The 14,631-nt window shown below is 34.2% G+C and overlaps 1 protein-coding gene across 1 annotated transcript; it reads right to left on the reverse strand.

Moving 5' to 3' along the window:
- Nucleotides 1-2,323: 2,323 nt before the first annotated feature.
- Nucleotides 2,324-7,747, reverse strand: LOC145558445 (succinate dehydrogenase [ubiquinone] iron-sulfur subunit 2, mitochondrial-like). Its single transcript, XM_081619690.1, has 2 exons — nucleotides 6,985-7,747; nucleotides 2,324-2,742 (listed from the first exon to the last, which is right to left on the reverse strand). Exons 1-2 carry the CDS (start codon nucleotides 7,644-7,646, stop codon nucleotides 2,571-2,573), a joined length of 834 nt encoding a protein of 277 aa, XP_081475816.1. The 5' UTR covers nucleotides 7,647-7,747; the 3' UTR covers nucleotides 2,324-2,570.
- Nucleotides 7,748-14,631: the final 6,884 nt, after the last annotated feature.

A 14,631-nucleotide genomic window follows, 5' to 3' on the forward strand; every position in this document is an offset into this window, starting at 1 on the left:
CCTAAATGAAATGTAAAACTAATAAAACAAAGAAAGTATTATACTACCTCCATTAATGGTTATCTGCAACTTTGGGGTATTATTTGTGAGATAAAAAAAATTCCAAAGTTGCAGATAACCATTAACGGAGGTAGTATATACAATGATCACATTGTTTTTATAATAGTAAATTTTTTCAAACATATATTCACACATTTTTATTTGTGGCTGGTCACACCGTGTGGCCGGGATAGATTACTTGGTCAAAGGTTAATCGATCAGTCACAGTGGCGTATCGGATTTCAGAAGGGTGGGTTCGGAATCATTAATAAGATATAGGTTTTTCGATTTTTTGATCGCAAACGTTGGTGATTTCACGCTTTTCAATGTAGATTCTACCACTTAATTATTTTAAGTTATATTTATGTCAAATTTATAAAAACACGATACGATAAAAGTATTTTTTGAGACAAACCTAACATCATTCCACTTGATTATATTAATTTTTTCCAACGTAGGAACCATAAAAACGATCAAAGGAGAGTGTAATTATCGTAAAATTACAATATTGCAATTTAAAAATAACGTACATAGGAAGTATAAATTATAAATTTGATGCATACGTTTGAATTTCGATCCATATTACAACGGATAACATAATTTAATACAATTAAATACCTTTAGAAAATAGGATCTAGAAGCAAAATTTTTATTTTCATATATATTTTGGAGAAAAAAAAAATTAGGAAGAGAAAGTAGTTAGGGTAGAGGGATTAATATTTTGATTATTGGGGTTTAGTAAAGTAATTGAATCAAAAGGGAAACAAATTAAAAAGGATGTTGGGGTTTAGTAAAGTAATTAAAGCAAAAGTGAAAAAGACATTAGAGTATTGGCCATTGGGGTTAAAAAAGGATATTGGGGTTTAATAGAGTAATTGAAGCAACTAGCAACTGAGTTACCAGGAATCAAACTGCTGACCCTTGAGCCCAAAGCGAACAAACCAAGCACTGACTTACCAGCGAGCTACGCTGAGTTTGCTGTCTCGTACGCACACACAAATTGTATCTATTCCTTTTTTCCGATTTTTTTTAATTGGAAAAAAAAAACTTTTTTTTTCCCAAAAAATTAGTGGGTTCAATGAACCCAACGTGGATCCGCTTCTTATATCTTATGTCCCACTTTTTATATCTCATTTGTGTTCCACTTCTTTTAATTGTCTCTTGAAAAATATATTAAGATTTTAGAATCAAATAAATAGATCATGCTACTAAAATCCAACCAATTAGATTTAATGGAACACAAATGGGACATGAAATATGGGACAGAGTCACAAAGGATTTAAATATCTATGTAAGTAAATTCATTACTACTCATTAAATCGTTTTATCTTAAAATTTTGTAAAATGAAAATAAGTACTCCGTATTAAGATTTGATTGCACGAGTGCTATACTAGTTAAGTCCCTAATTCTAAGCCCACCCTTTAATCATCACTTCCTTTCTTTGCCTTGATTAATCATCTACAAATTCTTAAATGGACCTGGTTCACACTAATTTATTGTGGACCACTAACATTAGAGAAAGTATGGTTGTTTTATTAATAAAAAAAAAAGGGTCACTATAATTAAAAAAAGTCACTATATTGAAATAAAAATCATTTCGGTAATATATAGGCCTAAGTGGTTATTTTTGTAATGAAATATTTTATATACTGATCAATATGAATAATAAAGACCACTATGTTAAAATTAGGGTAATAGCATCGTATTTCAAGTTCAAAATATTATTAAACGTTGTAGTAGTTTTAATAAAGGTTACTAGGTTAAAAATAAAGTTACTATGTTAAAAATAATGGTCATTATGTTCAATATAAAGTCAGTTGCGTGTGTATAGACCTCGGGTCCACAATAATATTATTGTGGACCAGGTCCACGCAAGTCTTTTTGTTAATCATCACTTCCTTTCATCAATTATCTTGGTAATTAATTACTAGATATAAATATAAATTAATAAATTAACAACTAGATTAACCATTGGAACAAAAAGTAGCTGAAAATCTGGAATTGTTGTACCTTGAGAAATTGAGAATGATAGTTACCACAAGGCATTAGATGAGTTAGCCAACCATTGGAATTCTACAATTAGAAAGATGATCACTGGTGCGCCCTTTCCTTTTAATTAATTATCGTATCTCGTTTGTCAAAAAACTCTTTTTAAAAAATGTAGCCTTGTCCACATTTTTTGTGTATAAATTTCCAATAACACTAGATATAAAGATATTCAAGGTGGTGTACAATCGAGTTCGGGAACACACAGTGCTGTCCATATAATCAGCAACAGAAGAATATCACAACCTAAATTTATTAACCACCCTTGACAATTTCATGAATTAATACACTTCAATATAACAAAATAAAAATGCCATAGAAGCACTGGACAAATCAAGTAAAGGCATTCTAGGCAGTTGGCAAATTATTTTCCTGCACATAAAAGCTTGCAATAATTATTCCAAGTTGTGCATGTTTCAGTGTACATTCTGCACTGAAACATTGATCGAAACCCTAAACATCAAGAGCTGGAAAATGAGCATCATCACTTAGCATGCTCGAGACGTTTAATCTGTTGAATCTGCTTTGCAGGGTTCAAACCCTTTGGGCAGGCACGAGTACAGTTCATAATAGTATGGCACCTATACAGCTTGAACTCGTCATTAATTGCCTCCAGTCGCTCCTCAGTGTACTCATCACGGCTATCAGCTATCCATCTGCACACAAGAATACAAAACAAAAATAAGTCGCACAGTTTTCTAGTAAAAAGGTCATAAGCTTACACAAACACAAAAAGTGGAATTGACAAATTAATAATAAAGCTTACAACCTTGCTAAACTATTTCTTTCATCACTTCAGCTAAATTTTGTTTCATACTTCATTAAAGATATTCCTATCTGAAATATATTCTATTTTTCAAGTACAAATTTCCCTATTGATGCATGCTTATTGTGGAAGAAGTAAACGATACAAAAGCTGAAAATACCTTATCAATTTATAAGTTCAGCTTGAACAATGAATTTTGCATTTCCATTTCCTATATTTCTGGAATCCTATTTGTCAATAATGATGCCTTTCACAAACTCACCAGTCACCACAAAAGCAGATGTAGGCAAGACTAAACCACTTTCAATTTTGAAAAGTTTTCTCTAGTTAACTATATAAGCTAAATTTTCTTGTTCAAACTCACCACATAGCAATTGCAGGCAAGCTTTTCTCAAACACTTACACAAGGAAAGGAAAGAAAGAAATTCAGTATTGTTCAACAAGAGTATGTAAATACTGACATCTTTAAGGTTGAATTTCATAGCGCATAGAGCTAGAGTATTGGACTTATTTCATATAAATTACTCAATAAAATTCTATGAAGCTTGGAGACAGGGGTACTCTGGTATAGATTTTGAGAGCCAGACACATTAAATTATCCAGGGCCACAGGATACGAGGACATGTTTAAGAAGTGTCCAAATTTTGGAAATGAACTCGGGGCAGATTTAAGGGCAAAGGAGGTATAGAGAAAAGTTGGCAAGTAAATGCTACTTACACCTATAACCAATCAACCTCCAAACCCTCCCCCCTATTATGATATATTACCCACTTTTGTGTATAGGAAAACACAATAGAGGATCATAGGCTAAGAGCTACAGCTTCATCAACCACATTCAACATCTCTCACCATTCACAAATGGGCAAACACTAAGTGGTGATAAGAGTGTGAAGAAGAGGGTTCACCTTTCTCCAAAATCCCTAATGTTTAGTTCAATTTACACGCAACTTGATGGTTCAATTTCATGACCTCGAGTTTTAAAGTAAACCCTAGATTAATAAAGTTAGTGTGCTATTTTTAATTAAAAAAAAATTGGGACTATCAATTTCCATGCAAATAAGTTACCAAGTCCTTTTATTCAACCACATCCAATCTGTACTTCATGCCCCGCCCACGTCTAGTCAATTCCAGAAGTGTGGCTAGATTGTGCAGATGTGAGTCCAAACATCACATATGATACAACACAAATTCAATCAATACAAATTTTTTTACCAAAAAAAAAAAGAAAAAGCATTAAATACTAGCAAAATGAACACAAAGATAGTAAAACCATCAAAAGGAAGCATAAAACACGCCATACAAAAAGGGCAAATGGAAAAGAAACATGAAATGGAACCTAGCAAGAGTTATGCCGTCGTCAAAGATGCTCATGAAACCCCAGTCATTTGAAGTATTAATATATACAATCTTAAGGTGTAAAGCACACCACTTGAAGGCATATTAGTTGGTCTATTGTAAACTTATAAGCACAAAATAAAAGTCTAAAAACTAATTTAATTTTTCTATTAAAAAAAAATGTATTACATATCCTCAACAGGATTGCCAATGCTAGGTGCAAGATATAATTTTGGATGAAACTGTTTGCCTTCTTGCTTATCATATTTTATTTGATCCTTCAATTATGAAGCAGATTCTGCGAAGCTTTGCAATAGCCCCAATTTTCCACTATCTCAATTTTTGTCATTTCAGTTTCAATCTCTGACCTCGCCAAATTGAGGAATAGGGCCAATGGCTTATTACCTCTTACAGCGTACAGAATTCTTGAATATGCAAAACCTCAATCTGTTGGCAGTTATGCTTTGTGAGTGTGTGTGTGAGTGTTCCTGTTCTGTTTAATCATTTTCATTTTATTTTTTTATAACTTTTGCATATTGCATGTGTACTTGACACAGTTGCCACTATCATTATATTTAAATTAATTTCAAATACAAGGACTCTAAAATTTGCAATGTCTGTGTTATTACTGAATTATTGTTCATTCTGAAGTTGTATTTGGCTTGCTTTGATAAGATCAGTATTCAGTAATCAGGGGACCAGTGTTGCTGTTAACTCCTCCCTTTGTCCCTAAGATGCCCTATTTGCCCAAAATGGATGTTTCTACAAGATTGCCCCATACTTTGTTTAGTAAATATGACCACTTGCAACCCTATGTGTTCTCCATCTCTCAATAATTGCGCCCACCCATGTGCATAAATTTGGCTTTGGTTCATAATAAAGTAAAGTTAGAGTTTGGGGCAGTCTTTTTAGGGAGGGGAGGACTGGAGGAGTATTACTATATCAATGTCTTTGTACCTATTGTATGATGAAAATATTCAATTTAATATCTTTAAATTAAACAAAACTCACTACCAGCTTTTATCTCTCTCTTCATCCACCATTGTGCATAAATTTGGCTTTGGCTCTTAATAAAGTAAGAGTTGGGGAATATTGGGATATTTAAAGGGACTGAAGGGATATTACTATACCAAAGTCTTTGTAAATTTTGTATGGTGAATGTTGAACTTTTTCAATTTAATTTCTTGAATTAAAAGAAAACCCACTACCCAGAGTCAATGCAATACTTATGTTTATAATTCCCATACAGCTAAATCTGAATCTCAATCATGTGCTCCAACTCAGGCTTACAATTTTGACGTACAATTTGAATGGATTATTGACAGTAATTGCTTTTCTTTCAAAATTTGATGAAGTGATGAGATATTATGCTTAGCTTGGGTGTTAAATTAAGCTATTTTTCAATAAACAAACTGAAGTTTACTTTAACAATGAATAAAGAGCAAACAAATACAACGATGATCTTAGTATTATGAATTTTTCAATTCTAACTGATATTTTCATTAAAAATCTCGTAAAAGTGGGACAGATTGAGTAGCTGCATTTTGCTTTGACAAGAATCAGCTTTTTATATGCGTAGCAGTACTTTATTTTGGCCAAGTTATACATGTAGCTCAAAGATTCTCCAACTCCTTACCCTTATATTGAAATACTTTTTGGGATTTTGAGACTATAACATACCCAAGACCTCAGCAATTTGTGTTTATTTGAAGTAAGACTCAGAGTCCTTATAATTATGTTCAACTTTGAGATGAAGTGTTTGCTCTATTAATGGTGGTGATTTAAAACAACAGTAGCTTATTCAGGCCATGCAACGTTTGCTACCATGAGAAAGATAGATAACATCTGTAAAAATAATCAACATGTTTTACAAAATTTTATCAATGGCCAAGTTTCATCAAATTACTAAACTTACCATAAACATCTTCAATCATTTTAGCTATAGCATCTAAATTTTCAATCATTTTAGCTATAAAATCTAAATTTTCAATCATTCTAGCAATAACATCTATCGATAATATTGAAAATTGAGAACTTAGGCTAAGTTTAATCAATACACTACTAGCATTAAGGCCCCGTTTGGTTTGATGTAAAAGGTTTTCAATGAAAAATTAGTTTTAATGGAAAACATATTTTCAAGGTAAATCACAATTGCAAATTAGTTTTCCATTGTTTGGTTGCATAAAGAAAAGTAAAAAATAGGAGGGGGAATGTAAGGATGGATGAGAGGGAAGTAATAAAAAAAAAAAAAAAAAAAAGAGGTAAGGAGGAGGAGGAAAATGTAGCTTCCCTTGTTTTGTAAAGGAAAATGTTTTCAATCATTAAGAATGAAATTTTCCACCCTTGGGAAATTTGTTTTTCACACCTTCACAAAACAAACAAGTGAAATTGGGAAAATCATTTTCCACGAAAATATTTTACATCAAACCAAGCAGGACTTAAGTCGTTAAGAAAATCTTAACTTCAGTACACATTTCATATCCTTCAAAATTGTAACAATTTGATCATCACCTTAGTCATTTCGCCAAACACGCAACTTCACGCATTAATATCTTTTTAAATTAGACTAACACAACAACATAACATACAATTAGACTAACACAACAGCATAACATCATAACATTTATTATCATCATCATATTAATAAAACACACGGTATACGTATAGCGTAAAAGTCGAACTAATCAAATTAATAAAAACACATCCATGACTCGTATTATTATACATGTAAATAGCGTAAAAGTCAAAATATCGCAAAAACAAGCACGAAACCGAGTAAAAGGACAGAGAAACTAACCGATGAGCATGAAGCAAAGCAGCAGGACCCAAATAAGATTCAGGATTCCACCAATAACTAGGGCAGGAAGTACTACAACAAGCACAAAGAATACACTCATACATTCCATCCAACTTCTTCCTATCCTCCTTAGTTTGAAGATACTCTTTCCCAGGCGTAGTAGCAGGATTCTTCCTCTTCAACCAAGGCTCAATACTCTTATACTGATTATAGAAATTGGTCATATCAACCACCAAATCCTTAACCACAAACATATGCGGCAACGGCGTAATCATCGAAGCAGCCGAAGCAGACGAATCGATCTTCGTAAGACAAGCGAGGCCATTACAACCATCGATGTTCATAGCGCAGGAGCCACAAATTCCTTCGCGGCAAGATCGGCGGAAGGTGAGAGACGGGTCGATTTCGTTCTTGATCTTGATGAGAGCGTCGAGGACCATGGGACCGCACTCCTTGAGGTTGATCTCGTAGTTTTTGAGCTCGGGTTTGGAAGGATTGTCGGGGTTCCAGCGGTAGATTTGGAAGGTTTTCATCGATTTTGGAGGCGGCGATGGTGCGGCGGAGGCGGAGGCGTCGGAGGCGTGGAGGCGGGAGAGGAGGAGGCGGCTGAGCGGAGAGGTTGTGGCGGAGGTGGCGGTGCGGCGGAGGAGACTCGAAGACATTGTTGTGGTCGGAGGAAGAGGAGGAGAGAGAAAATGGGGGAAATCAGGAGAAATGGGAATTGCGAGAAAAGAGGAGAGAGATAGTTATTGGGCAAATAAAAGAAGGAATGAATTGAATTATTGAAATTGAAAATTGGGTACGTTGAGACGGTGGCGTGGCTAATTTTTTAGCCGTGAGTAAAATAGAAGTGTGTCGTGGTTTGCCTTTGGAGCGCTAAACACACCGCCTTTTAATATTTCTATCATTCTTTGGTTAAGTGATGTACTACCTCCGTTTTCTTTAAAATAGGATGAGTGGTTGTTAGGAGTGTAATTTAGTAGTTCATGTGCTTTAAATAAAGGAAATAGTATAGTTTTTCCCTAATGTAACTTTTCTTTTATAGTATGTTGCAAGTATTGTGACATTTCCTTTTTAGGTAAGTGTTGCAAGTAAAAGAAAACGGAGGAAGTATAATTTAACCGTTTAAATTTACCATCTTTTGTTTAATTAAATGCCTAAGACTTTTTCTGATTTACTAAAGTAACTGAACTGAATTGAACTAAATTGAACTGAATAAATTATGTGATAAGAAAATTAAGAATTAAACTGAACTGAATTGAAATAATCTAAGGAGAACATGCCCTAAAACATCCTCAAAATTATACTCCCTTTATCTTTAAAAATAGTTTTCGTTTTGCATTTTTGGTGGTAATGTTATGAAATATCTAAATGTGGATGACTATTATCCCATTTACCACCTAGAATAGTCTAGAGTTGGGTATTTGATCTAATCTGTTGATGGAACTCTAGATAATATACACGTATATATATCTTGTACTAGATGGAATAAGAAACAGAACGTAATAATTTTCCCTCATATCTCTATATTTTCACTTCCATATTTAACACGTTATCAGCACCATCTTTAATCAATTGAGTAGACAAAAAAAAAATTAATATAAAAGGGAATCGGTCAACAAGGTTAGTGTTATTTATTTACTGAATTATATAGCATGAATTTCACCAATAAATCGTTACTGCTGATTATAATTTGTATGATGTTGAGTTTTGTTGGTATTGCATAATACTATTATTGAACTATATTTTAGATATGTGTGTTATCCTATTAATGCAAAGTAAATATATGGGTTTGCTTGTTGATGTGCTATTTGCCGTTGCCGATTAATGATTGATCCATGCACACTTTGTTAAATTTATTAAATAGATAAACAACCTTATTTTGTATAATCCCTTATATGTTGAATGTAATTGGTACTTCTTATATCCTAGAGGTATCAATTCTCATTGACCTCATGATTATTATCATTGCTTGTTACTTTTATCTAATAGCCATATCTTTAATATTACTACTTCCGTTACATATTATTTGCAACGATTTGACATAAAGTAAAGAGAAAAAATGTCTAACTGTTGCACATAATATGTAACGGAGGTAGTATATGTTTTAATGGATTATTTTTTATATAGTTCACGGTAAATAGCCAAATTCTTCTTAGTCACATGTTTGATATCCTCTAATTCTGTAGAATAATTAACCATTATTTGCGATTGTTTCTAATTCCATCATTGTAATCTGAAATACTTATATGATTGCTTAAATTTTATTATGCCTTATCTACTATGTATGCGGCTATGTATTGGAATATCTATATATTATTATGCATAATTGTATCATATAACAAACTAATTAGATCATCTAGAATTTAATGATTATAACGATTAAAGTTTATTAGCCAGGTATACAGCTAATTAATAAGTGTGATATAGCAAACTAATTAATTAGCTCTTTTGGTATTAAATGAATATTTTTTTTTAGTTATAAGTTTAATATTCCATAATTGTATCTTTAAGGGTATGTGATTAAGCGATTTCTCCATTTTATACGGAGTACTGTGGCACTTGGTTTTTAGTGGACAAAGATTAGTCTATAAAAGGTTCCACTTAAGTGTCTAATAAGACTTATAATTAAAGACTTAGAGTCGCCACCTTATTTTTATCCGAATAAGGACGGATTTTAAAACAGTCAATAAAAAAATCAACTGTTAACTCCATAAAAAGAAATAAGGCACAGGGTTCGGGGTTTAGATTAAGAGAATCGAACGTCTTGAACTCGTCTTCCCTTCCGTTCTAAGGAACGGGCTCTTACTATTGCGTTGTTAAGAATCAAGTTTTAAGACTGTAGGGAATAATTTCAAGCCTTAAAATCCCACTAGCTTGAACCCCACTGTGATCATACACTAAAGTACGGTGGCGTCCAAAAGGGAAGAAAATAGAGCAAAAGAGTCGCCAACAAGTTTTTAAGGAACTTGTAAACCGTTCACGAGGTGAAGGTTACACCCCTTAACGATCCAAGAGATCGTCAACTCCATAAGGTCTAGAACCAAATAAGGGTTCGGGGATGAAGGTACAAATCCAACCTAAAAGAGATTGAACCTGCCCTAATAATAGGCCTCTACTTTATTCTGATCGTATTCATGTGCGCTTTCTGACTAACATGCAATCAATAGGATTAACCCTAAACCTGTTTATCTATGTTGGTTGAATTTAATGCACAAATAAACTATTATTGACGATCACTTGAATTATAATCACATTAACCCTAAACAAGATTATTAATTATCTTATTAAGCGTGATTACAAGTACCAAATTCCCTTTAAGCATGCATAAAAGGCGTGATCAAGCAATAAATATAAATAATCAAGCAACACAATAAATAATCAATATCATGAATAATAATTATAATAATAAAAATAATATCATCATAAATAAAATAATTATCATCAAAATAATAATAATAATAATAATAATAATAATAATAATAATCATAAATTATAACGATTATAATCATAATCATGTTCATGTTAATATTAAAGCATAATAATTGCAAGATCCTAGGCATGATACTAACAAGATTAATAACAAACCCTAGCATGTCACTAAGCAATAAAAATCAAACCTTTAGCCCTAACATGATTCTATTAATCATAAATATTAGGAAGAACATAGGAAGCATCGTAGGAATCATATTTAATATTAAAAATACCCTAGACATGTTACTAGGAATATTATAATAACAATGTAAACATGAATTCTACATCATAATATCAATAAATCAATTAAAGTACTTACTTTGATGCTTCGTACCTCTTTCTAATAACAAAATACACACGTTAGTAACTTCAAGGAAAATAATAATCAAACAATTAAATTAAATAATTGAAAGAGAGATTTGGGACCAAACCCTCAGAAATTAAAACCTTTCACGTCTAGGGCGAAGGCAACTTCGAATATGGCTAGGTGTTTCTAGATCTTGCGAATGCGTAATTATTTATTTGAGAAAAGGCTAGTTTAGAAAAGAGAGAAAGACTAATCAAGAAAATCTTGATGAGAGTTGGTGAATTGAAATAAGAATTGATGAAATCTCGTTATCGAAAACGGAGTTTTAATACGTTATTTATAGAGAAAATCAGCCAAAAAGATAAAATTAACAAAACAGAGTTTGGGGCACGCAAAACGAGGTTGGCGCCAGGCATTGGCCATTGGCGCCAGGCGCCAATGGCTAGCACCAGGCGCCAATGGCTGGCGCTAGGCGCCAGGCCTGGTTCCAGGCGCCAATGCCTGGAGTCAGGCGTCAAGCCCGTTTTTAACGCGTTTTTGTTTTTATCATATCTTTTGATCCGGAAGTCCAAATCAGGCATATAATATGTCGTTGGAAAGCTCTTAAAGTCTACTTTCCAATCCAATTAGAATCAGATTAAAATATTTTGTATATAAAAATATATGGCCAAAATAGTGGACGGGTGTCAGTTTTGGATAAAGTTTCATGTCTCATTCATATTTTTTTCGTTATAACTCGGATTTAATATTATAATATATCATTGGAAAGATAATTTAAAGATATATCCAACCATATAAAATTTGGATAAATATTATGAGGCACGAAAATAAAATCTGAATATATTCCACTTCGTACAAAACAAGGATTCTTAAAAGGAGTAGTTTTATTCAATTTTAAACTCTTTAAAACATAATTATCAATCCTAACTCCATTAGGATTTAAAAGAACCTTCTAGAGTATTCTAGAAGACTATAATCAATCCTAATAGCTTTAGGAATGATAATTAATAATAGGCCCTCCTCTAGATCATTGGGCCGCATATTAGGCTCAAACCGGGCCCAGTTTGGTAAATTGGCCATAACTTCCTCAATATTCATCGGAATTGGGCTTATAATATATCGTTGGTAAGGTATTTGCAAGCCCCATCCAACTACACTACTATTGGACCCATATCATGGACCAACCAAACTGTATTGACTGTTTTCTTAAAATAAGTTTTCAAAAACAGAGAGAAAAGAAAAGAAATTAAAACTATCCGCAATGCTAGACTTTCCACACTTTCACTTCATTCGATTATGATTCGACGCGAAAGGTACTCATCACTGGGTTTGGTTTTGGGGAGACACAAATGGGTGTCTACAGAAGCCCCCACTTTGACTGAGTTTGGAGAAACGCAAGTTTCGAAAACAAAAGTCAAAGTATCGATAGGGACGGAGAATGATTCAGAACGTTCTGCGATCCTAAATCACTCTTGTAACGCCGATATCTGCAAAACTAGCGTTAGTTAAACAGATAAAAGAGTTAAGAAACGCGTATCTTGCACCGTCGAGCACACGTCTCTGAAAGTAACCGATTGTTTTGATGACCTCCTACAAGCTAGAGAATGTCATCCCGCTTGAAAACCGCTACGCCTGTAACTGCTTCCAAATTAGAAGATTGCTTCGCCTAAACTATCCTCTCCGCAATGATAATATTCCAGATCCTAGGGAACATTATCGAAGATTATTTCTCTTGAAACAATCCTCATCCGCATTGATAATATTCCACATCCTAGGGAATACCATCGAAGATTGCTTCTCTTGAAACAATCCTCAGTTGTTTGTGACAACTCTCCGTAAGCTAGGGAATGCCACCTTGCTGCTTTAACGTTCTGAACAAAGAGCTTCTTTTTCCCGCTATGATAGTCTTCGAAAAGATCATTGCTTTTTAATATTTGCTATGCCAGTACGTCGGCGCTTTGCTACTTGTGAACCAGTATGTCGGTGCTTTTGCTGTGATGACAATCCTCTTTTCTTTGGGAATAGTTGTCAACACAACTCTTGTATGATGTATGACAATCCGATTTAGGGAAAGTTGTCAATGCCACGTAACAATCCATCCTTGGAAATGTTGTCACGATGAAGCGACAATCCGTACCTCGGAAAATTTGCCAAAATCCAATTTTTGGAAAAGTTGCCAATGCTTCGTAACAATCTTTCATAAGAACTTTGCTACGATCGACAATCCACATCTTGGAATATAACTCTTGAAAGCAATCCACCTTGGAAATTTGCCAACGTTATGCGACAATCCTTTTGGGAAAATATTGCCACTATTGACAATCCGCGTCTTGGAACATTTGCAAAAAAGAGTCGACCGACAATCCACTTCGGGAAAATTTGCCACTTACTGAAATGAATGACAATCCACGTTGAGGAACTTTTGCCGATATTTATGATGAATAGAAACCTACAATAATCCTTTGGGAAATTTTGCTATAGGGAACTGGGTGTATGACAATCCAATTTCGGAAAACTTGCCAGCGATGACAATCCGAACTTGGAAAAAATTGCCAAACAAAGAAGGAGCACGACAATCCACGCTTGGAAACTTTGCCAGAGATGACAATCCAATCTTGGAAAAATTGTCGTTGAAGAAGATGCACGACAATCCATTTTTGGAAATATTATCAGTTGGGGATGACAATCCAATTTTTGGAAAACTTTGTCATTTAATAAGAATGCGCGACAATCCATATTTGGAAATATTGTCGTTTAAGTGCTTGCTTTTGAACCGATTGTAATGAGCCAGTGTTTTAGGCGCTTAAGCTAAGTGAGATGATTTTTTGTCAGGTCAATCACTTACTACGATTGTAATCGAGCCGACTACTAATCATGTCAAAATTGCTTATAGGGGCTAATTGGCCAACCAAGGAACCCGAAATTGCTGCATGAGGTCGAAATCACCTTTCTGAGAGGCTTTGAGCTCTGTCGTTGCTGAGATATCTCTGGCGCCAAGAATTGGAGTAGGGTCTTCCCTATTCTGCTGCACCTGTATTTATTTTAGACTATAGAACTTTGCCAATCTTTTTAATCATCTTAGGGTTGACCTAAGGTTTAGCATTGCTTGACTCATTGACTTAACACGACTCAAGGCATAAACTTGACTCGATATGATTGACTGACTCGAGGTTGACTCGACTCAAAGCAAAATGACACGTGTGACTCGTGACCCGTGCGTGCATAGTGTTGACTCAATGTGACTCAAAAATGCAAAAAAGCAAAAAATTTCCGTCATTTTTGTGGAGGGTACCGACTTTCTCCCGAAAAAGAAAGACGCGAAAAAGGAATCGAAAGTTTTGAAGATGCATGTTGAATAAGCTCAGTCAAATGTCATTTGATACAATCTCTCAAGGTGCAAGGATTAATCCATCCTAGGCTATCTCAATGGTTAACTCAATGATGAAAGTATTTAGGTAACTTAGGAACGGAGGCTAAGCACTTCATACTTCGATGCTATGATGATTATGATTGATGAGTGATGTTGATATGACAAGGCATGCTTCAACGTTAAGATTTCATGACAAAGGGTTCCTAAGGGAAGTATTTGGTCATGTGTCTGTGATGTGTGTGATAGTGACACTAAAGCTAAGCCGCAAGAGCTAAGTGTGTGGAAAGATATTATTTGTTAAAAGAGTCAAGTAATGGTGACTCTTAGGCTAGGTAAGCTAATGATGTAGGGATCAAGCCCCCAAGTCTAGCTCTAAGTGAATAGGGATGAGCATTGGAGATCCCTTGATATGATCATGGTGTAAGTGTGTGAATGTGAATATGAATGCATTTTTATTACGGCCGCACCTCGATGTGAGGTTGCCTACGTATCCGTT

Source organism: Chenopodium album, chromosome 9 (assembly GCF_948465745.1).
Source record: "Chenopodium album chromosome 9, dcCheAlbu1.1, whole genome shotgun sequence".
NCBI classification, from domain to species: domain Eukaryota; kingdom Viridiplantae; phylum Streptophyta; class Magnoliopsida; order Caryophyllales; family Amaranthaceae; genus Chenopodium; species Chenopodium album.

Coding starts and splice junctions, on each gene's coding strand:
- LOC145558445 (XM_081619690.1), bottom strand. CDS start 7,646: ATGTCTTCGAGTCTCCTCCGCCGCACCGCCACCTCCGCCACAACCTCT. Junction 2,743..6,984: donor GCTTTGCTTCATGCTCATCG/GTTAGTTTCTCT, acceptor TCTTGTGTGCAG/ATGGATAGCTGATAGCCGTG.